This window comes from Aptenodytes forsteri, unplaced genomic scaffold, assembly GCF_000699145.1.
Source record: "Aptenodytes forsteri isolate BGI_AS27 unplaced genomic scaffold, ASM69914v1 Scaffold2, whole genome shotgun sequence".
In the NCBI taxonomy this organism is placed as follows: Eukaryota; Metazoa; Chordata; class Aves; order Sphenisciformes; family Spheniscidae; genus Aptenodytes; species Aptenodytes forsteri.
In genome coordinates, this window is record NW_008795695.1 from 14322192 (window position 1) to 14345827 (window position 23636).

Genomic DNA, 23636 nt, shown 5'->3' on the forward strand with positions numbered 1-23636 from the left:
TAGTCTGACTCTACCCTCTTTTAGTTTAAAGCCATTCCCCCTTGTCCTATCACTACAGGACCTACTAAAAAGTCTGTCCCCATCTTTCTTGTAGGCCCTCTTTAAGTACTGAAAGGCCGTGGTCTCCCCGGAGCCTTCTCTTCTCTAGGCTGAACAACCCCAGCTCTCTCAGCCTGTCCTCATAGGAGAGGTGTTCCAGCCTTCTGACCATTTTTGTGGCCCAACGCTGGACCCACTCCAAGAGGTCCGTGTCTTTCCTGTACTGATCCAGGCTGTTAGTGTTGATGCACCTTGTTCTGGGATGTGTTAGAGGGGCACCACAGTTGCTGGGAACAACGTCTTAAGGTAATCCTCCTTTTACAGTACCACTTAACCTCTGAAAATACTGAAACCTCTGCAGCAAGCCAGGGATGATAAAAGATTTGAAAATCGGTAGCTGAAATACGGCTTTTCACTAAGCAGCGAGTGCTAACTTTGAGAGAGATGCTTCTTACAAGTATTGCAGGAACTTCTGCTGTTTGTCTCATCTCTGGTGGAGACCTGTGCTTTCCACAGGGCAGGAGGTCACATGAATTTGACTGGCACAGTGTGCAGCATTTGCATTTATTTCCATTGCTTAGCCGAAGCAACCAGCAGACTGTATCAGCAGCCTAGAGTAGTTCAGAAACGCCACAGTTCATCCTGATACAGGATTTGAGCAGGACCTGCACAGTGCAGCTGCTGTTCTCAGGGTGGGAATTAAAATTGGATACAGGGAAAAGAACTGGACTGCTACCAGCCGCTTCTGCCATAACTCCCTGTGGGACTTGGTTAAAAACATGTAGCTCCTGAGACAGCGCGTGTCACAGGGCTCCCTCATCACTCCAGCCGCTGTGGTGAGAGATTTCCAGTTGTGCTTGGTTCAGCTGAAACGTGCAGCTCCCTGATGAGTTTGCTGTGACTCTACCAGAGTATTAAAGAGCATGCTGGAGAGAGCACAAGGCAGTGTTCCCCAAGGGCTGCAGTGGCTGAGTTTGCAAAGCCAATAGCTGCAGTCAGAGAATCCTGACCTTTGCATTAGTCACTATTGAATGTATCCTCAATATTTATTTCAGGCTCACCGCACAGAAAATGGCCAGCTTTGTTCAGCAGATCTACAGCCTGCTCAGTTTAGCTGCATTAACACAGCGGACACAGTAAAGCTTTTTCCCTGCACTCTCACAGATTTCTTTTAGAAGTCATTTAATATTAGTGTGGAGGTAACATGGTGTTCTGTCACTATTTTAGGCTGGATGTGGTCTTAGTTCATTAGCTGAAGTTTTCCAAATGTCATTTTTCTCTTTTGTGATCTTCAATTATAATTACTCTTTTTCTTAAAGTTTCTTTGTTGTTGTTGTTGTTGTTGTTTTGGTTTGTTTTTTTAAGAAACAGTTGTACAGACTTTTAGAAGAGATTATTTTGCATATGGATTTAGGTGCTTTTCATGGAGGAGGGGCTTAGTAGTAATTCTATGATTAGGAATCTAAAATAGTCTTTCTGTCGAACCCTAAAAAGTTACAAGAATGCCGTAAAAGATTCTGAACAGAATTGCAGCATGTATTTTTCATATCAAATTGTGAATGATGTTGTGATTTCATCCCTAAATTCTGGAAAATTTCCAGCAGGGGCAAACCTGGCTTACTTTGCTGAACTTTTTACCACACTGTAGCTCGCCAAAACCCAGAAACAGATGAACAGCAAATGCTTCTAGAAGAAGCTTTGAGGACATGAAAAGCTTTCCTTTGCTCAGGAAAACTGCCACCCTCACTGTGCTTTGATAACTATGCCTTTCTCCATAACTCATGCTTTGGTAATAGGGGGAAAATAATTAAATACTTGCTGTGCCAAAAAGTGGATCTGTTCTGTAGCACCTTCAGTATAAATCAGATGTTTCTGCCTACAAATTTCCCTTTTAAAACTCAGCTTGCCTGTAGTTATTCCACATTTGAACTGATAAATGCAGAAAGCTCCCTCCCATTCTGACTACTCCCCAACTCTTTATCAGCTTACCGAGGAACAAAATTATTAAAAAAATAAAGAGAAGAAGAAAGGGCAGCTCAGTAGCGCCAAAAAGAGAGGGAGAAAACCATCCCAAGTGCAGATGTGTTACAAAGCGGGTGCCGGACCCTGTCAGTGCCTGTCTGTTCCAGAGTCCTGTATCAGGAGAGCGCCTGCATTCACTTCTTCAGGGAAGGGTGGAATGACCACATGAAGATCTGCTCCTAATGCCTAAATGGCAGTGCTTACGCTGCGCACTGAAGCATGAAATTTTATACCACAGCTCAAAAAAATGTGCTGATATGAAATATTTTATTTTGGGCATTATTCCTGCAAATATGCAGCTCTTTTTTTAATCTTGTTAAATTTCTGGCTTGAGCAATGCTGTGTGGCAGGGGGGCCCGTGGGCTAACTAGTCGTTACACAAACAAGTATTTCCTTTTATTGATTTTCTCTTTTATCCAGTAACCCTTGTTTGCGAGTTATAAACATATGGTTCAGCAGTACTTCTTATTTTCCTTTGTATTATTCTTTAAACTATGATACTTTCCATGTGCCCTTTTATTCACCTCTTTTCAAAACATTGCTTACCTTTTAAATATCTTCTTTGGGGAAGTGCTTCCATACTCCCAATCATTATTGTCCCCAGTATATGAACCTTATCTCATTTTGCAATGACTGTTTCAAAGGGTGCTGGTTAGCCCAGCTTTTGTTAACCTAAGCAAGGTATGGCCGTTGATTATTATGGTATTAAAAATAATAATTTGTAAAAATAGTAAGTCATTTATTATTTTCCATACCACTGTCCTTGCAAAGGGACACAAGTGGCATGCAAAAGGATTTTACGCAAGGGTTAAGCTAAGGTAGTGACTGAGCTGTTCGTGTCAAGGGCAGCTCTCCGTCCTGTGTCATTGGATTTAGAGCACTGCAAGGCAGGTGAACAGTTCAGCTTGTAACTTTCAGTGTGCAGTAGTTTGTATATATGAGCGTTGAATGTTATGAGCCATGAGGTTGGTTAGCTGCCTTTCAAATTCCTCACTCTCTTTCATATTGGCAGAATGAAATAACTACTTGGTTACTTTCAGGTTTTGCTGCTTCACTGCTTGCACTTGTTCCCAGAACTGCTGTGCTGAGCGTGTTACGTTATCTTGGAGCACTCGAACGTTGCCATGATGAAAAACAATGATCTGTTCCTTTTCTTTGTTGTTTTTCTTGGCCATTTTTTGATTCCTGGTAGTAACTTAGAGTTGTCTAGACCTTTTGGGGGAGTACTGGTTTAAATACATATGTGTGTGATAGTTAGTGTTGCTCAGTCTTCCAAATGAGAGGCAATTTTGGCCCTCTGCTACTTTGCTGACATACCTGCTCCTGTGCAACTATGAAAATTTTGCTGTCCAGCCTTTTCCTCTACTCAGGGCCTTCTCTGTGCTCACCCATAACATCAGTTCCTCCCCCTTCAGCCTCATCTTACCTCATGTTCAGCCGGTCCCAGGCTGAGGGAGGGCACAGCTGTGGTAGTCTCCATCTCCCCTTACTAGGTGTGCTGGGGTGCAATTTTGCAGTGGCCCTTCTCTGCCTTCCCAGACAAAGTGTTTTGAGGATTTGGGAGGGTGAGGAAGGGAGGAACAGCAGAGCGAGAGGAGCTAACGAGTCAGAACTGCCGCTCATGGGAGGAAGGGTTAGTGGAGCTTTCTCTCGGCTTTTCCTATTTCCCTGTCCTCTCGTGTGGGACTGATGTGTGGGCTTGTTAGGGGATTGCTGCCCGAGCGCAGCTCACGACGGCTGCCTCCGTTCGAGGGAACGGGCCAGCAAAGCAGTCAGCTCATTAGGAGGGACATTCCCGCAGGCAGGACTGAAATTCATGTGAGGGCAGAGGCTTTTCTGCACCACTTCAAGACTGGCTCCAGCCCCAGCCAAGAAATGCGAGTAGGCAAGATGGGTTTCTTTGCAGTTGGTTGTGCATATTTGTTTAAGCACTCCATCCTTAATTGCCTGAAAAAATAGTAATAATATAAAGAAATTACTACAGAGACCTTCTTTTGGAATAAGCCCAGATGGAATGAATATTCTGCCTTTTGATTCAGATCCAACCTCCCCAAATTCAAGTGTGTTCACTAGTAGAGAGCTATTTATTTTGCACTTGGGGACACAAGTGTAAGAAAGACCTTTGACATACGTAATGAGAGCAGGCTGTTCTCTGGGTACTCCTGAACTGTTTCCATTTGTCCTCTGGAGATCTACAGAAAAGGCTTTTCCCCTCTACCTTTTGCAACAGTCCTTGTGGGTGACTTGCTTCTTTCTACCACATGCCTCAATCCTTGTTGCAGGGAAGGAGGGGGGGAAAGCAGCCAGTGTCTCTCAGCCTGAGTAAACTACTGGAATATTTTTCCATTTTCATCTTTAAGGCTGGCAAATTGACCACTGAAATATGTCACTTCACTTGCAGCATTCCAGTTGTTACAGGTTTTTAGACTGTATTAAAATTAATTATAGAGAAACTTTTACATGATTAATCCCCCTTGTCTAGATAGTTAACTCTTAGGGATTTAAAAACAAACACACAGATGTTTTTTTCTCTCTTTTCTTCCAAACTTTTGACAGATAGGGAAAGAAAAGTTCCACAAGTCACAGCACTGGGGTTACCGCAATAATGTTGCTATGTTGGTTGGAGAAGATAAACCTGGAATAGGAGGTGAACCGTTACCTGGTCAGAAGCTGAAACCTAAATACAGCGTGTTTCCTGAAGGGATAGGAAGCGATGCTCCTGCTTGGGTAGCATTTGACAAGCAGGTATGTAGAAATCTGTATGTGGATGGTTTTTATGAATAGCTACAATGTGACAAAAACGGTATAAAAGTGAAATTCAGTTAGTCAAATACTTCAGAAGATTATTTTGTGCATGCAAAAAGACAAAAAGAGTGGTAACATCTATTTTTCCATCATATTGGTATACTGGACAATTAATATAAACATATATCATGCCATACAGCAACATGTAAAAATATTTCTGTATCAGGGTACATCTCCTACAGGATATAATAAAAATAAGGGAGTGGTTAATATATTTCTTTTTAGTGAAAATGGTGTCAATAAAGGAATTATTTGGCAGCCTGGTAAGAACGAATGTAAGGTAGGCCCCAGTCCAGGAAAAAATGTGCATGGGCACTTGGGAACCATTAACCACAGTGGAGTGCTATAGGCTCGGAATTCACTTACGCCATCATATTTGCTTGCTCAAAGTCTTGTTGACTTTTGTGTGATCTGTTCATGTGTAATATAGGTAGACTGCGTCTGTTACAGACACAGGAATTTAAAACTAATATTTTTTTATTTTGTAAGAATGTAGTGACACCTTTAAAGTTAGAGAGTTATCAAATAACTGTAATCTGTGATGATATGAATTTTGTAGCACACTGTCATTACTTTCCATGTTCAAATTTACATTAAATTCTACTTAGCGATATTTTATTTTTAAAGCAAAAAGCCTACAATCAGAGAAGAAAAATGATACAGAAAAAGAAATCATTCAGCAGATCGCAGAAATGTTGCGTGGCTAAATGATTATGGTATTTAAATATTGGGAAGATTGGCTAATCTCATAATTTTTGCTTTATAAAAAAAGCCATGCAGGTAATTGCAGTACAATTACGCATTTGTCTCTTTGGCAGACCAGAACTACTACAAGAAAATGTAAGGCTTGAACAGATACACGTGACTTCGTTTAGCATTACCTCAGAAGCCCTTAGTACTGCTCACATAGTTTTCAGCGATGTGCTCAAGTATGAATTGGTCTAATGTGTCAAAGTGTTAAGGCTTCAGCCAGTCCTGCACTTGCTTTATCGGCACCCTTCTTTGAATGAGGAGGTGTGCATTGGCTTCTCGGGGCCATAGGTAAGTTAGCAGGACTTGGACCCAAGTTTATGAAATAAAGAGGTTAGGTAGGATGCAGTGTGGACCTGCCATTGAACATGGTTGGTGAGATGGAGTAGCTAGCCTTTCTACATTCCTCCTCTCATCAGGGTATTCCTCCACAGGGCAATACCGGGCAGGAGTTTGCAGGTTCCAAGTTGGCCTCTGGAGGGCTTGTGTATGTATCGATTGCAGACAGTGAAAGGGTACTACCCAACTAATTTAGCTTCCCCAGTTAAGAGCCTAGAATGCAGCTGTGTCCTCTGGTGCTGCAGTTTGTGGCTCAGCAAATTGGACTACATGAAAAATGGTTTGAGTAGGTGTTTATCTTTTTAAATGTAGTCTGCTTTCTTACCATTTTTCTTTGGTTTCTAACTTTCAGCAGTACCACAGTAGCTGGAGGAAGGACAGGCATGAAACTTCATTATTAAGTAGGTTAAGAAATAGTTTTTGCAACTTCATATGCCGAATAGGAAGCAGATGTATAATTAATTTCTTCTACAATTAAGTACACACACAAGGCCTCCTGGTCTTGAAACGATGTTTATAATTTGACTGCCACAGGTGCCAGGGAAACCTTGTGCCAACTTTACAAAATGCCACAGAGTTTATTCAATGTTTGTTACTTTTGGTTTTCATATGTAACATTTAATTTTTTAAAGAGTGGGATGGGAACTTCGCACACAGCAATGTACTACAGATGAGACATGAGTTAGGAAGTGTTACATTTCAAGTATTTTTAAAATTAAGATTGCTTTAAAACGAAAAGTAAGTAATCTTCTTTTCTGTTCCTTCCCCTCCTCACCCTTCCTGAATCATCTGTTTTGATCTGCAAAATTGCAGTTGGCTGCTGCATATATTTCATACACTAGCATGTTGATAAGGGTATAAAGAGAATAAAGTTTAAGTGCAAAAGAACTTGCACAAACTCCTCGAATGGAGTAAACCAGAACATAGGCGTCTGCTCAGTGAAAGAAAAAAATACAGTGTATTTAGGACCTGATTGTGCTTGGAGATCTATGCAGACCATTTCACCTGGCTGGTGTCTCACAAGACAACCGTTCTCAGAAAAGATCATTGACAAAATTAAGAACAATTAGTAATCAAATAGGGCACTTGAACATATGTTTGTCAAACGACTATACTCTAGTGGGACTAGCAGAATAAGGAGAAGAGGGTACAGCATCTAAGGAAGTTTCCAATGGTTGCATGGCTTATCAGCAGCTGGGCAAGGAATGAAATTCAGCTCCTTGTCAGCTGAACCCCAGAATGTTCAGACTGGGATATAGTGGTTCCACCATAGTACCTTTTAAGTCCTCTGGAGTATTCAAGAGATTTACAGAGGGCGCCTGGTCCTTCCAGAATAGTAGCTGGAGGCCAGGGAGGATACCTTGGTCACCAAAAATGGCACTATACACCAATGTTTAGACAAATGGAAGGAAGAAGAGGTGTTAAAGGACGATAGAGTTATTTGTGTTGGCTCTGTTGTATATCAGATGTTTTATCCAGTGTTTTTGTGTTTGTTACGTAAAACAGTGAAATCCACAGTTAAAAATTACATGTGGCCAGAATGAATTTTTATTTATTTTCAACTATTTTGTCTGTAGGTTGTTTAGAAACTTGCATGTTGTACTACTTAAACAAACCATAACTGATAGTGTCTAGATTCTTTTGTGTGAAGATTTAATGCCATCGGGTTTAACAGGTAACAGTTATGTCATTTGGTTATAATTTAAATTTTATTTCTCTAATGGCGGGTCACAGTGCAGGAGAGTTGATGCCAAAAATGTATCTGTCATATTGTTTGATGCATGCTGAAAATCAGTGGGATCTTAGCCTTTGAAATAGTTTGTGGAAACAGAGTTTTTCTCATCTTGCAGCTACCCTGCCTGAGAGAAGGGAGAGTGGCCTATTGAGAAGTCTGACGAGGACACAGGGCGGCTGTTCTTGTGTGCTCCTGACGAAGCCGCTAGCTCTCTCTCCCCAGATGTAGAAAAAGAGGCTGTGTTGGTCTGTTGGGGTGTTTTAAAATCTCTGCCATTAGTATTCATGGAAGTACTTTGAGGTTCTCAAAGACACGTGCTAAAGGAATACAGACTATTAACCGCTCTGTTCTGTGTCATATAGGAATCTTGGCTAGCTCACTAGATTTCAAGCATTTTCAAGCCATAGTCTGCCAGATGCTCATTGAGACATAGGGAACAGCTAAGTTGTCTTTTTTCCAATGCTTCAGTTTGTCTAATGAATCAAGAATAAAGGTAATTGAATATATTAAATAGAATCATTGCAAAAAATGAAGTACGGATTAGCACCGATTTGACCCAAATGTGTTGGGGGGCAGGATGGAAACCTTGTTTTATTTATTGCCTCCTTGCACATACTTACCACAGCAAGCATCCTGGTAGATAATGCACTACTAAGTAGATACTTCTTGCACATTCCCTTAAAATTGGTCTTGGTGATTAAACACCATAAATGATACCAAGAAGTGCAAAATTGTGTAATGGTTTGCTGAGTTGGAGTTGGGATCTCCAGACATAAAAGCCGCTGAGCACCTCACCTATGAAGGGTTTTTTCCTTGCGTTATTGCTATTGCAAAAGACCGTGAAGACCAGCTGGTATACTCTCTGAGATTTCCCCATTCGCTGAATTGCAGAACCAGGTAAGTTTTGAAATGCCAATATCGCACAGCTCTAAATGACTCCTGAAAAACGTCATTTCTCTCTGATAGTCTTCAGTACCATTCATTAGACAGCTTGCAGGATCTGCTTAAACAGAACTTTCCTTTCCACTTACCTCAATGGTAAAGCCATTACTGTCATAATGCCCTTTATTTTCCAGCAATTCATAGAATAGAAGTCTAAAATTTGCTTCAGGACCTAGGTAGCTCATTGTGCTATCAAAAGTGCTTTGTTCGGAAGATTTTCCAAGCAGCCTGCTGATAGTTTTATATTTGATTTATTTCTTTACTTTAGAGTTCCATCTCTGCTTAGATGTTGTGATAATAAAAATGCCAAGCAAAGAATTTTAAATTTATGTGATTTAATGTGGATTTCTATTCTTACCTTTCTGAGAAATAAATCTACCTCCTGAAATCCATGTATTTAGTTACTTATAATCTATACAAGTTTGTTTTATTGACATATTTTGCAAAAGCATTGAAGATTTGCTGCTTTATATTTATTTACTGTTTTTAATAGGTATTGTCTTTTGATGCCTATTTTGAGGAAGAAGCGCCTGACAAAAATCAAGAGCTGTGTAGGATATTTACTGTTTTTAATAGGTATTGTCTTTTGATGCCTATTTTGAGGAAGAAGCGCCTGACAAAAATCAAGAGCTATATAGGATCAGACATTGTAAAATATACTACCTTGAAGATGATACAATTCAAGTGATTATTCCCCAAGTGAAAAATAGTGGCATAAGTCAAGGTATCTATTTTTAATAGCACTCTTTTTTTTGCCCTTTATATCTTTCTTCAATACAGTCTTGGTCCATTCTAATGGATACATAACATGACTTCTTATAGTTAAAATGGGCTGTAAGTGAACAGCTATAATTGTCTTTTCTTGTTACGGATCATAATGTGAACATTTTTATTGTCTTAGTTTCTGAAGATGTAGGTTTTGTAAGGCAGAATCCCCTCCTGCACGCACTCATACAATTTTTTCTCTAATATAGCTGTTTGAAATCATATGATAGTGGGTCTATTGTCAGTGTCGTGCCACTTCTGCAAGAACAATTTGTGTTCTAGATCTCCACTCCTGAGCCTGGTTCCGCCCATCTTGGCACTGACAGTAAGTTCTCTAGCTGCAGCTCTGTAATTGTTCATTAGCTGCTGCAATATCTCTGCCGTTGTTGAAGGAGAGTGCCTTTTGTGCCTCTGGCTGTTGGTTCTTTTATGATTAAAGTGCCCTTGGCACAGTAATTTTTCCTTGACGCCTCTAAGTTAAGAAGCTGCCTTGCCTCAATGTCACATCACTGCACTTGGGCCAGCCCAAGTGCACTTTTGGAGGAGGGTTTACTGAGCTGATTTACTGGAGTATTAATGGACTTGGGTTACATTAAGAAAATGTGATCTAGCGGTCAATGTCCTGTTGCAGAAGGGGAGCACAGCTGCTGCTTCTTGGTGTTTATGGGTCACTGCCAGAATTAAAAAAGTTTTCAAGGGATATAGTCCAGATAAGCAGGATGTCTTGGGATGAGTATCTTGGGATGACTGCGCCTCCCAATCCCCAAAGATATTTTGTACGTTCTGGTGGATCTTAGCATAGCAATTTTAAAAAATAAGTTAACCATTTAGCTACCGTATTCTTTTCCAAGATAAGCAGATGCTATCAATTTCTCTGTTTACAGAGTAGGATAATATTTAAAGGTATTACATGCATCATTACACGTTAGACCTGGGATAAAATTACCTGGGGATCTTTTCTTAAACCAATACTTCAGGCCCTGATCTCCTGGGGTTGAGTGGTTCTTCTTGCTGGGAATCTTATTGGCTCTTCAGCAGGAACTGATTTTGAATTCAGAGGAACCTTGTCCTACTCCTACCTGGGCTTTTTCAAGACTTGAAGAAAAGCATGTTGGATCTCTTCTCTTGGGAACTTACAAGTTACTTACCCCCTCCCTGCACTCATATGTGTGAGGCTGGAGACATCATCAGGTTTAGGTTTTCCTTGACTTGTATATCATGGGAGTGGGAGCGGCTGTTTCTGGATTTTGTGGTTTAGAACAAAAGACTGTCGACAAAGGAAGTACAGTTAACCTGAGAGGCAGAGGCAACGTCTTTGAGAGGGAAGGTGGAAACCAGGTTCATTAGAGCAGGATAAAGCAAATTCAAAGCTGATTCCTTTGAATCTAGCTGTAGTAATGAGTCATTTTTGTGGTCTTTGTAGTATGGGTTGTGCAGGCTGCCCCTTCAGGCCTGATGTTCCTGGCAGTCTAGTCATAATCCTGTGGTGACAGGAAGGCTACAATTTCCCCCTATTTCCTTGGTTGTATCTTATGTTAATGGTTTTGGAGTCACTTTTGGCACTGATCTAAAATTAACTGAATAGTGTTAGAGAGAAACAAGAATTCTCTCAGTCTTCCATGCCAGGATGTTTTGAAGGCCTCTGCGGCTTTGTATGAGTACTTTATGTGGGATAAATGAGTATACACAACGTATTAAATTGATGGATTAAAAAGAAATGTTCCAGGATCTCAAAAGTGCACTTTATTTGTTTGTTGCTGGTACCTGGGCTGGTAAAGAAGCTCAGTATATTGATTGTGTTTAGGAAGGAAGAGATACTGTAGATTGAAAGGCCCAAGGACCATTTGGGATGTGTTTAGGCTTCACAGTTGATGAGAAGATCTGAGGCCTATACTTTATCATATACATCTACATAAATATTCTTATTATCCTAGAGGTTAATATGAAGTAGAGGGAAAAAGGTGATGGAGATGCCTATCAGAAGATTCTTTACTCACGTGCACTTGGGCAGTGACTTCATGCTCCGTAACTGAAGAACAGCCACAAAGTTGTTATGTTAAAGGCACTAAATATTTGTTGTTGAATATATACAAAAGCAGTGTTTCTTAAAAACCATTAGTTGCTAGTCTTACTCCGTTTTCAATTAAAAATTGGCCTTTTATCTCTTTTATTATAATTATATATATCTCTTATATTATTCAACTTCCCTGTCCTGACTGGGAATTTGTAAGCCTGAGAACAACAGAAGCGTAACTGTCTGCATTGTGAATCTGGTAAACTGAGGCACAAAGGAATGAAAATCTTGCCCATGATCATGCAGAAAAGGTCATTAACAGGATGAGGAACTGAACTGAAGTTCAGGATCTTAACCATAATGCTGTCCTCTGCACGTCTGCTGAAATACAACGTTTCAGTTAATTAATAGGCCAGGGGCTTGTAGAGGAGAGTTCAACTGTAGGCGAGCTTGGGTTGTTGAAAGGCAAACTACACTGAACAAAAGAGCACAGATGTGGGGATGTGGGTGAAGAAAGAAGTGTGGGAACATCAGGAGCAAGATAGGCTCAGTCTGTGTGAACAGTTGGAGAGTTGCAGTGGCAGGAAAGGGGTTATGTAAAGGAGGAACAGCAAAAAACTGTAATGGAAAAAGTGGAATTGAAGGTTGAAGGCAGAAGGTGGTGGTGACCTTAACTTGGATGTTTACCCCGACAGAAGAGATGTAAAATAGACAGCTCAAATGGCTGTTCTCAGGAGTCTTCTTGCAGAGTAGATGTAGCAGTGGTGGGGTAGATCAGAGGCAGGTGGTGGGGTAGATCAAAGGTAGATGATCTTAGCTTGGCCGGTTAATGCCTTGAGGCCATGGGATTACTAGTGCTTGTGCCGTAACCCACAAATGAGAGCTTGATGGTCTGAATGGGTGTCCCTGGGCATGGTGGGATCAGAGAAATGTAGTAGTTTCCCACTGTACTCTCCACTGTGGGTAGCACTTGTGGCTTTGCAGAAAAAAAACTTGGAGAGGCTTATGGACTGCAGGAAGATTTGGTGAAGGAATAGCTGTCAAAGAAGTTAGAAGAATTTCTAACTTCCATTATTATTTTACAAAACTAAAACAAATTGGCTTTGGAAAGAAAAAAAAAAAGCCAGAAAATGTGCTTTTACCATTGATCAAAATCTCAGAGTGACACAGTAAATGATCTGTGGGAAATGTATTTCAGTGACTTTAAAAAAGTGCATTATGGAATTGGCTGCTGTACTTGGACATGAATTTGGACAGATAAGGTTGCTACCAAATAACTGAAATTTAAACTGCACTTAATTTTGGAAACTGCCTTGCTGTAGTTTGAACTTTGGAAAATATTAGAAGCATTGGAAGAAATCTAGACGAACAGAGAAATTCAATGCAAAACACAAAGGAATGCAGAGGCCAACCTGAACTTGAGAAACCAGAATCAAAGCAAAAAATACCAGGACAATCACAGTGCACAAAAACTAACTAAAGATAAAGGAGTACAGAGTGAAGAGAAGGGCAGTAAACTCAACCACATAACAAACTCCAGTGTGTTCTTCCAGAGCCAGAATGCTAATTATTCTTCCCGTATAAAAAGAAATTCTCCCATAGAGAGCCAGGCTAGATATGGCAGTGTAAGTGTTTTGTAGATCTAATTCCCAGTTAACAGGACTGTGGCTGACTGATACTGCCTTATCAAAAGGTCATTTATGTCCCATGGGGTTGACTGTAGCTTCCAGTGCAATCCAGGCCCTGCAAGCCAGAGCGGAGTGGAGCAGCTGGCCAGTTTCCCCAAGGTCAGGCAGCTGAAAAAGAGAGTGGAGCTGCCTGCTGGCTGGGTTCCCAAGGCCGGCTGGCTGAAGAGGAAAGTACAAGCGGGAAAGTAAAGTTGCAGTCAGCTCCTCCAATATAAATGATTATCTAAGAGTTTAAGACCTCCCCTGAGGCCTTGAAATAATTGTGATTTTGCCATACTTAATGGTGGCCAAATCATGACCTTGCTGTGTTCTGAGACGGGTGAATAAGTGAATGTAAGAAGCCTCCTTGTTTATTGGGGTGAACTCTTTGTGTTGCAGGAATAGTAGTGGTTGCTTCTCCTCCTTTCTGTGCAAGCAGTCAAACTCCAGGTGTTACCCATTCCTCTCCTCTCTCTAATGCACTCCTGAGTAGTGCAGAGGGAGTCAGAAAGCTGTGCTGAGGAAATTCTTGATGCCACTTTATTTCTTCTGTAGAGCAGTGTAACAGCAGAGACCAAATCATTTGCTGCCCAGCTTCATGAGCTGCCCCATAGTCAAAAGGCCTTCACTACTATTAAGGTCTCCTTAAGCTGCTGCTGTAGTTGCCAAATAATCAGAAGCCCTGGGAGAAAAGAAGATACGCTACAAATTATGGTATGGGAACTTGATGCCACCACCGCTGTCAGAGAAAAGCAGCACCCCAACTTCCTTTACAAGAGCACAGTAGAGGAGAGCTTTAGCCTGACCAGATGCAAATATTTAAAATAATGCTTGGTGGTGCAGTAGGATAGCCTGCTCAATAAACTGACAAAAGACAAAAGAAACATCAAGAATAGCCATCCATCCTGAGCAACCTGAGTGTTGCGCGTGCCCAGATCCTCCTTTAACAACTTGTAGCAAATTTCTAGAAGTAGAAATGTAATTATTTTCCAGAAGGAAGGACAACTTAAAAAATGCTGAGACCTAACCTGAGCTGATCAGGTTTTATTAAATTTCAAATACAGCAATACAAAATGTATCCTCTACATGCGTAGATCAGGCACAGTGATACTTAATAAAAGCAAAGGATTGCTACAGATATTATCTTTACAACACATTTTCCGTTAGGAAAGAAATTCTTATCCTTCAGAACAAAATGGGCATGTGTATTATACTTTGAAAAGTGATATGAAAAGCTAGCTGAAGGCTTATTCACCAGTTCTGAGGTGAATACACCCTCAGAAATCACCTCATATTAGAAAATTGTCAACCATTATATTTTCACTAAAATGATGATTCAACAGGATTTGCATTTATGCGGAGGACTGTTCTGGCTTAGCACATTATCTGTTGATTTTTGTAGGAGTGACCCAAGGATTAGCCAAGATCAGGTAACATATTTTAAAGTATGTGGTTTTGTTAATGGTAATGCGATGCAGTTTTGCATCATGTTAAAATGTGCTAATTACCATGTTTTCTGACTACTATTTCCACGAGGAGGCATCTTAAATATGTGTATAAGTATGTTTAAGCAGATAGAGGTTCAAATTTATTTTACAGTCAAAGGTCAGTAACCAGAATGTCAGATTTGGTAGATGTGAAACATCAGGATGCTGAACGGGTCTTAAATAATTATTTTAATGGGAATGTAAAGTAAATCTGCTTTGTTGCTTTATTCCCCTGAAAAATTAAGGGTATGTTTTCATTGTAGGAGTTAGAATTTAACAAACAACTCTGATAATGTAGTAGTGGAAGGTATTTCATACAGATTAGTCCTTAGGAAAATAAAGCGAACAATAAAGAATTTCCATGGACTAACTCAGAAATAAGGCCCTTCAAACACCAAACAAAACCACACAACAATATCTTTCTCCCTCCTCCTCTGCCTCTCTTCATCCCCTCTCTCCCCAGGCCCCCTTCCACCCCCACCTACCCCCAAAACAAAATAGCAGAGCTGGAAAATCATCAAACGGGACTCAGTGGGAAACACTACCAGATGTACAGCTGAAGGGCACTGGAAAGAGATCCAGTTCTGTAGTTAGAGATAGTGAGACAGACCTTTTAGATAATTGTGTCTAGTAAACTATTATTGTAGTAGAAGGTTAGTACTGGAACTATTTTTAGTTTGGGAATTTTTGTGTGTTTACTGTAGTTGTCTTAAAGTTGCACCTTTTATAATTACTGTAATTTTGTAGTTGTTGGGAACCTATGGTGGCAAGGAATTGTTACAATAGTATGGGTTGGTGGTTCCTATCTGGTCTTAGCCAGTGGGAATCCGCATTATAAAGCTGGTGTTACAGAGGTGTCTGGGTTGGTAAGCACAGCAAAGAGCTTGAGGTTGAAGACTGGACCATCTTTTTATTCTCTGCAGGGTATTTTCACACAACTATATCAAGGTATTGATGTGGCAAAACTTCCACTGTTGTCCTTTTTGTTCTCTCATAATGTTGAAAAAAAGAGTTTAGTCCCAGCTTTGCCAATCTGCTGTTGTTTGTGAACTCTAACTTCACTCAGAATAAATCATAGCTTGTCATACATGCAGCTGCATACCTTTCTTTAATGTATGCGTTACATATTTGTTTAATCTACCGAGGCTGTATCTTATAAGTTGTTTCTAAAATACTTGTAGTATCACAGAATCGTTGAGGTTGGAAGGGATATCTTAAGATTGTCTAGTCCAACCCCCCTACTCAAAGCAGGATCAGCTAGAGCCAGATGCCCAGGGCCTTGTCCAGTTGGGTTTTAAGTATCTCCAAGGATAGAGACTCTACAACCTTTTTGCACCGCCTGTTCCAGTGTTTCATCACCCTCACAGTAAAAAAGTGTTTTCTTGTGTTCACGTGGAATTTTGTATCTTTTAATTTGTGCCCATTGCCTCATGTCCTGTCAGTGGTGTCTGGTGTCAGACACCATGGAGAAGAGCCTGGCTCCATCTTCTTCATTCCCTCCCATCAGGTATTTATAGACATTGATAAGATCCCCCCCCGAGCCATCTCTGCTCCAGGCTGAATAGACCCAGCTCTCTCAACCTTTCCATACGAGAGATGGGCTTTTAATCATCAGCAGTGAGTACTTCTGAAGCATTACCGTGGAATTTTGTATCTTTTAATTTGTGCCCATTGTCTCATGTCCTGTCAGTGGTGTCTGGTGTCAGACACCATGGAGAAGAGCCTGGCTCCATCTTCTTCATTCCCTCCCATCAGGTATTTATAGACATTGATAAGATCCCCCCCCGAGCCATCTCTGCTCCAGGCTGAATAGACCCAGCTCTCTCAACCTTTCCATACGAGAGATGGGCTTTTAATCATCAGCAGTGAGTACTTCTGAAGCATTACCCAATTCATCAATGTATTTGTGAGTTTTCAGCTGATAGATCAATAGCAGATTCCTTCTCTTTTAATGTGGTAAATGTGAACAAATACAGTGCTCCCAGAATAACAGTCCTTTCATTTAAAGACTAAAGAAAACTTAAGTGTGTACTTAATTTAACAAACTTAAAATGTCTCTCTTTTTTCTTTTTATTTTCCCTTTCTTTTTCTTTTGGATAGTGTTCCTGTTAGACTATGGGTTATGAGTTCCTGGCTCTGTATTTCTGAGATGGATCAATATTTACATTTCTCTACTGCAGCCCAGCAATCAGCCCAACTCATCTCAGTTGTGTCTGCTTTCAGTTTGCTCCTTTAGGAAGCTCAGTTGAATGCACCTGCTTCCATGCTTGAGGGATCGCACTTTTTTCCTTGGTAGGGCAGTTTTTTTCTCTAACCTTAGCTAGATACGGCTCTCCTCACCCTGCAGGGCGTAGACAAATAGTCCCTCCTATACACCCCTGCCACATGGTTTTTTGCACAACTTTTTGTGTGGGTTTTTTTTAAAGAAAATTAATGATACTAATGAGTACTGGAGACTGCTTTGCTTCTCAGAAAAAGTGAGAGAGACATCTCTTTTCTTAATGAGAGCAGCGTCTCTGCTATTCTTTTTGAAATAATACTAACCTGTTATGTTTGCAGCAACACATGGGAATTTATTCCAGTGGTTTCCTGTTTGCTCCAGAAGGTAGTCATTTTCTGTATTAACTTAAGTCAAATACTAGAACTTGAGGTTCTAGAGGATGATCAGCGTAAAGTATTGTTGTTAATAAAAAGGATCCTCTTACCTAATAGTTGTTTTGCTGAATGAAGGATAATTTTGTTTGTCCCATATGGCTTCATCTGTTTTGGTCATACAGCATAGAAAATTAACAAGTCTGTGAAGTGATCCTTAGAGCAAAGGATATTCACTCTATGAATTTATTCTAATTCTTTTACAGGAACTATTGTTCGACGGCATCGGATTCCACTTCCACCTCCTCATGAAGATCAGTTCTATGCTATAGATCATTTCAATATCAACATAGAAGTAATCCTTTATGCCCGAAGATATAAGATTATAGATTGTGACCAATTTACAAAAAATTTCCTGAGGAAGATGGGAGTTAGATTAAATCCTCCTGCAGGTCGTCCAGATGACCCGTACACCAAAGAGCGGCAAAAGGTCAGATGAGGCAGTAATAGTGAAAACTCAATTTTAATAAAAGTGCCGTTTCTATTAGTAATATGCATTATATAAAATATTTCTCTAATAGCAAATAGGAAGTATGCAGAGGTAGCTATTTCAACATAGTGAATCACAAGAGAAAACTTGCTTTTTAAAATTTTGTTATATGGCTCATTGTACTCACATAGTGAAGTCCCAAATAGAACTGATTTTCTCCTGATGTGTTCACACACCTTTTGAAACAGAACAAAATTAATTGGGAAAAATAAAATAAACCTTTCCATATTAAACTGAAAAGAAAAAAAATGTACCTATTATACGTTCTACTGATGATTTTGCTTGAGCTAATTTAATCATAATAAACACTTTTAAAGTCTTTAAAGGAAGATCTAATTGGAACTGTGGTTCAAGCACATCCATGGCTTCCTGCAGACTCACTTACTTGGTCAATTCCTATGTCATCCTTCATCTCTACCCCACATGTTATTAACAGCTCTTTGCATATGTAAAGCAAATTCTGCTGTCGCAGAGAACCGAGCACTCTGCAGTTTTAAGACTTGTGAGATTTTATTTGAATGCAGTTCCCTCTTTTATGAGTATATGGGAACACATACACACCTCCTCCAAAAATCTCACTCACAGCTCCTAGATGCTACATGGATTCCTCTCTGCAGGATTTGAGGTCTTTTCTCTGGGAATAGTAGTGGGAGTAATGTTTTTTCTGTAGGGGATAATGACAGTTTCTTTCACTTCTGTTTTTCTCGATTAATATGAGTGCAGATGGCACTGTATTTTTCTCTTGACCTGACTCTGTTAGGACTGTTGGCCCACGATATGCAGCCTGTTGTGATAGATCCAGCCTAGTACTCTGAAAGCAACAGATACTACACGTGTCTGTTGCATTCAACTTAATCCTCCTATTGAGAAAACTGCTGCAGCTCTCAGCAGCAAAAATGGAAGGTAATTATGACTGGGATGTGTAGGAACATTTGCATATCTTTGAGGCATTCTCAGGCCAACACGTTGGTTTCACTTCATTCATGCTTTCAGGCTTTTTGCAGTCCCCCAGTGAAAAGTAATATTTGTAATACGTCTCCTGGTTCTGCGTAGTTGTGACTCAGGCTGGCCGTGGGTTGCTTTTCCCTTACTCAGGCCTTGTCGGTAACAAGTGTGTATTAACACATGCCGAGTTGTCTTGATATTGGCAGACTGTGTCAACATTATATATGGTACTGCATAACCTGCTTAGATTTTTTTTTTTTTTTGTAAAAACAACAAGCAAAACAATCAAGTATTGTGCATATGTATGCCTAAAGAGACTGGAGAGGGGAAATAGAGGGTTGAGAAATAAGAGCATCAGAAGACCAAAAATGACTGAAATCTATGTCTTAATTTTCTCAGTTGTTGAGAAATTACAGAAAAGTTATCTTGCAAAGTCTGGCTGCTTTATGCTCGCACTTTTCTGTGACTAATTTGTGGAAGGTAATTTTTTTTATTTATTAAGGGTGGATTGCTCTGGACTGCTTTGATCAAAATTCAATCGGTTTGCACCAGACTCCTAATAGTGCAGGTGGCTAGAAAATGAAGGTACAAAGGAAAGGAAGGAAAATAATGAGAGAGAAAATGAGACCAATGAAAAATGTAGCAAGACACTTAGGTTCATATTTCTGTATTGTTGGAGATGATATCCCACGGATGGTGATGTTGTCTGGCTCTGTGGCTGTATTTGGTTGCTCACTGCATCTTCAAGGATCAGGAAGGAGGAAAGATAGTACTGGGATGGTAAATACCATGCATATGAGCATGATGATGCCTGAAATGGAAAGAGTGCTGCAGATCAGCAAGGACATTGGCAGGCAAAACTTGGTTCTGCTCTCCTTACTTTAAGATTTGATGCTCTGAAATAATGGGCCTTTTCCCTCTCAGATTTTTAAGGCCAGAAGATGTATCAGTGGATAAATAGAAATCTATCCATAGTCAACAGTTCTTTCTGTTCAGACAGCTCAGCTTACTTTGTGTCATTGATGTCTGTCACCATTCTCCTTTGGAAGCGATGGTGTATAATTTTGTAGATTAGAAGGACTGTCTTGCCCCTTTAACCCGCTTTGGGCATGATGGATTTTGACTTAGGAGAAACACCTTGTTCAGAACAATGTTTATATATGTGACTGTAACTAACTGTATGTAAATGCAGTCCTCGGATTGAATCATCATCACGGGATCCGATTTAATGCAGTGCTACTGGTTTTGCAGCAACCGTGACTGTAGATGGCATCTTGTCATAGATCACATCAGCTGGAATATATTTTTAGTTGGAAACTTGCTATTCCTTTTCAGACCTATGGGTGTATATTGAGAGGAGAACATACATACCCAGTACCTGCCAACTGTATGACATGAATCAAAAGTTAATTAACTGTGTTTTAAAGCTAAAAGAAAGAAATGCCAAAGGGAAAAGAAAGAATTAATTCTTTATACCACATCATCTATAAAAATAATTGTCAAGGAAGTAAATCAGGAAGGGTGATGCTGTTTGGATTTGTAGTCATCTGATTACCATGGGCAATTTGTTGAAAATGTGAGCTGTACTATAAATAATTTAACAATTTTCTGATCTGAACGACCTTACTGCAAGAAAAACAAAGATCAAAACCAATCCAAAATTGTTTTAATACATTTTCTGAGGGCACAGCAACCCTGTAAATAGTTCTTTGGTAATGGCATAAACAGTGTTTCATGTATTATAATTGTGTGATGTTATTTGAAAATCCTAAAAGCATGTTCTAAGATTAGATGGTACCCTGCAGTTTGGTATCCTGTTTTTAAGAGCAAATAATTAAAAAGGTGTTTCTCTTAATTTCTCCTTTATCTGCAGATTCTGGATAGTATGAAGCCATTGCGCCCTTATGAGCGCATTGACACTTTGAAACAATTTCTGGAGCATAATGGACATATTTTACGTTTTTTCTGTGTGTGGGATGACCCAGAATCCATGTTTCATGACCCACGGGAACTTGTTCTGCGCTATTATTTGTCTGATGATACTATTGATATAAAAGAAATTATACCAGTAAACTCAGGCCGGGATGTCGTTCCACTTTTCCTCAGAAGAGATAAGCTTCCAAAGGTGAGGGATGAAAATTTCAGCTTATTTCGAATTCTTCTGCTAATTAAGAAATATTAAATGCCTTGTTTTGAAAATCCCGTGTTAGGATTGTAATGATATTTAGAAAGTGTTATCAGAGTATTAAGCATAATTGCATGATTTAGGTTTTGCACACATATTCATATAACAACTTAATAAGTGATGGAAAAAAATAAGTTTAGGCTTGTCATGTTTAAATTAAAAGGAGAGAGAATTTAGACAGAAAGATATCCTATGATTTCCTTTCTCCCATATTAGTGTATTCATAGAATTATAGTCTTGAGGTTCATTCTTAACTACAGCTAATTTTCATGTTATGGAGCAGATTCTTCTCAAACAGACGGTCATAGTCCTATTTTATCAGCTGGAGATCAGACTACGGAAATTTCAGAAAATCTGAATGCAAGTGGAATTGAATCTACTGCTTCATTATTTTGGATTTAGCATATTTTCTACAGGTTTTATAGGTCTGAGCTATATTTAGCCACCAAAGTGAGAGACTTTCTTCTCAGGGAATGAAATATGTGTTAACAAATTACAAGAAAATGCTCCAGCAGAGCCTCTGCAAGGCTCTGAAGGGCTGCTTGATCTTTTCTGATGCCCAAGACTTTTATTTTCTCTTAATAGGCAGATTTTTTTTCTTTGCAATAGGCACAAGATCTTGAAATTAATAGAAATTCAACCAAGTAAAACTAAAGACAGAAATGAAAAATGGAGGGCCCGATCTTCAGACACTGTTAATTAGCTTATTTCATTGACTTTGGTGCAGCTGTTGAGCTGAGGGAGGTGGACTCTAGTGTATCTACAACCCAGAGTGCCTACATCTGCCAGTGAATTAGCTAGCAATCTTAACTGAAAGGAAAGCCAAATTATTTATGCATCTACTTTGGCATAACACCTCCACATCAGTGTTCCAGAAGCCTTTCAGATGTGAACTGGAACCCTGTAGAACTGCCTTTGTGTTTGAGGTGGATGTGCCCTAAATTAGCAGTGTCTCCTTCCTCTGAATGGCTGGAGATGAATCCCGCCCTTGCTGCTGAAAAGGTGACGAAGATTTGGCTCCATTGAATAAATGGCAGCAAAATCTTTGTTAACTTTAACAGACTTTTATCGGTGATGCAAAAGCTTCTTTTACAAGACTGCTTATGAATCTTGGCTTCTCCAATGTAGCGTTCCTGAAAAAGTGCCTAAAAAGATGCTTACACCTCACTGAGGACAGAGTTTAATCCTTGCTGTTCACAAGTGATTACTCCTTGCTACAAGACAATTGGCTAAAGTATCTTAATAGTTTCCTGAAGTCAGTATGAATTTGTCTTGAACTGGTGAACTGCAAAGCTATAGTATCTAGCAAGTGGGATGGAACAATAGTTATTCCAATATTCCCGAGGAGCCCTGCGTAACAAATGAACGTGTTCAGGGCTCTGCTTTGTTAACGTGGGAGTAATAATAGATGTTCGCTGTGAAATTGAAGATCAGAACTTGCTGCCCTTGCTCTTGCTGTGGTAATCAAAATGATTATATTTCCCCGGTATCATCATACTGATCTTCCAAAATGTTATTATTAAAGTAAATGTATTACAAAAGCTGTGCAGTAATGGAAGTACAGAAAATTAATTCATCTTGATAGATAAACTAATGTAAAACTGAGGTGAATTCAGATTTGATCCATATGATTTATATTTGGAACCTTTGGAAAAGTCCAGTTTTAGTATGCCATAACATTACTACTTTGTAGCAAATCTAGAATGATTTCTTAAAATTGAGTTCCTAGATTTGGGACCTTATGCAAAGCTGGTGAAAATCAATAGGAATCCATGAATAAGCTTTGCCAGGCATTAATCAGGTGCTTATTTGAGAAGGCTCCTCGCAGAGAAATCTTCAAGGGGTTTGAGTCCTCTGTAACCTATTATGATTATAAAATTAACGAGCTGGATACACTTCCGTATCGGTCCAGACAGATCCTGCTGGTAGAACCACGTCAACCCACAGATGGAGTAAAACACTGGGGAATCTTTTCCCTCCTTTCCTTCTAATACTGGTAATCTAATTGTGATGCCATACGTGTACATGAGATTTTATAGTAAAAACCTAACAGCAAAATATTACACTTGTCTCACCTTGTGCATCCTATGTTCTAAGATTAGCAGTGGCTCTATGCTGACAGACCCCTTCTACCACTGAAGTGCATGTTGCAATTTTAAGGGCTGGCTTCTTCCTCTGAATTCAGTGGAAATTTTGAGAAGGACAGCAGAGGAGATCAGTCAAAAGTCGGGGTGTCAGGGAAGGTGGTATGACAAAATAACCCACTTTGGTTACCCTGCCTCAGAAGTTTGTTCATGATTTAAAAAATGTAATGTGTTGGTGTATTAAGTTTGATATTACTGGGATAAATTACTATTGTAATTTTGAAAATGACAATAGAAACAAAAATACTAACATTTTTGCCAATAGAATCATGCTGACTTGAATCCCCTGTATTTGTGCAGTGGTTAGCACAGTAGGAGCAACCTTGAGTGCTTCTTTTGCATGTTTTTATAATTATTACCAATCAAAATAATAGCCTTTAGAGCAGATGTTGACAGGGATGTGCTACTTTGGGTGTGCTAACCTTTGGTTTCTGTTTGCTTCCAAGAAAAAGGAGACTTTACTCTTGGATACACAGTAAGATTCTGAATGCTTCTTCTGGCATACATACTGGCTTTTAATATATACACTGGCTTTTAGGTTCGGAGGTGTAATCTTACCTTAGAATTTACTAAAAATTCTCCCAAGAAAATACTACAGTCGCAGTCAGTCTGTAGAAAACCTGCTAGTTTTAAGGTAACTGAGTTCTCGTTCTTC

At 39.7% G+C, this 23636-nt stretch overlaps 1 protein-coding gene across 1 annotated transcript in view; it reads left to right on the plus strand.

Moving 5' to 3' along the window:
* Positions 1 to 4599: 4599 nt before the first annotated feature.
* EFHC2 (EF-hand domain containing 2) overlaps positions 4600 to 23636 on the plus strand; it is a gene marked incomplete at its 5' end in the record, with an annotated part of 57611 nt that continues 38574 nt past the window's right edge. Inside the window, 4 exon segments of the mRNA XM_019473042.1 lie at positions 4600 to 4806; positions 9209 to 9356; positions 17424 to 17647; positions 20526 to 20777. Of these exon segments, the coding sequence (XP_019328587.1) occupies positions 4600 to 4806; positions 9209 to 9356; positions 17424 to 17647; positions 20526 to 20777 (831 nt within the window).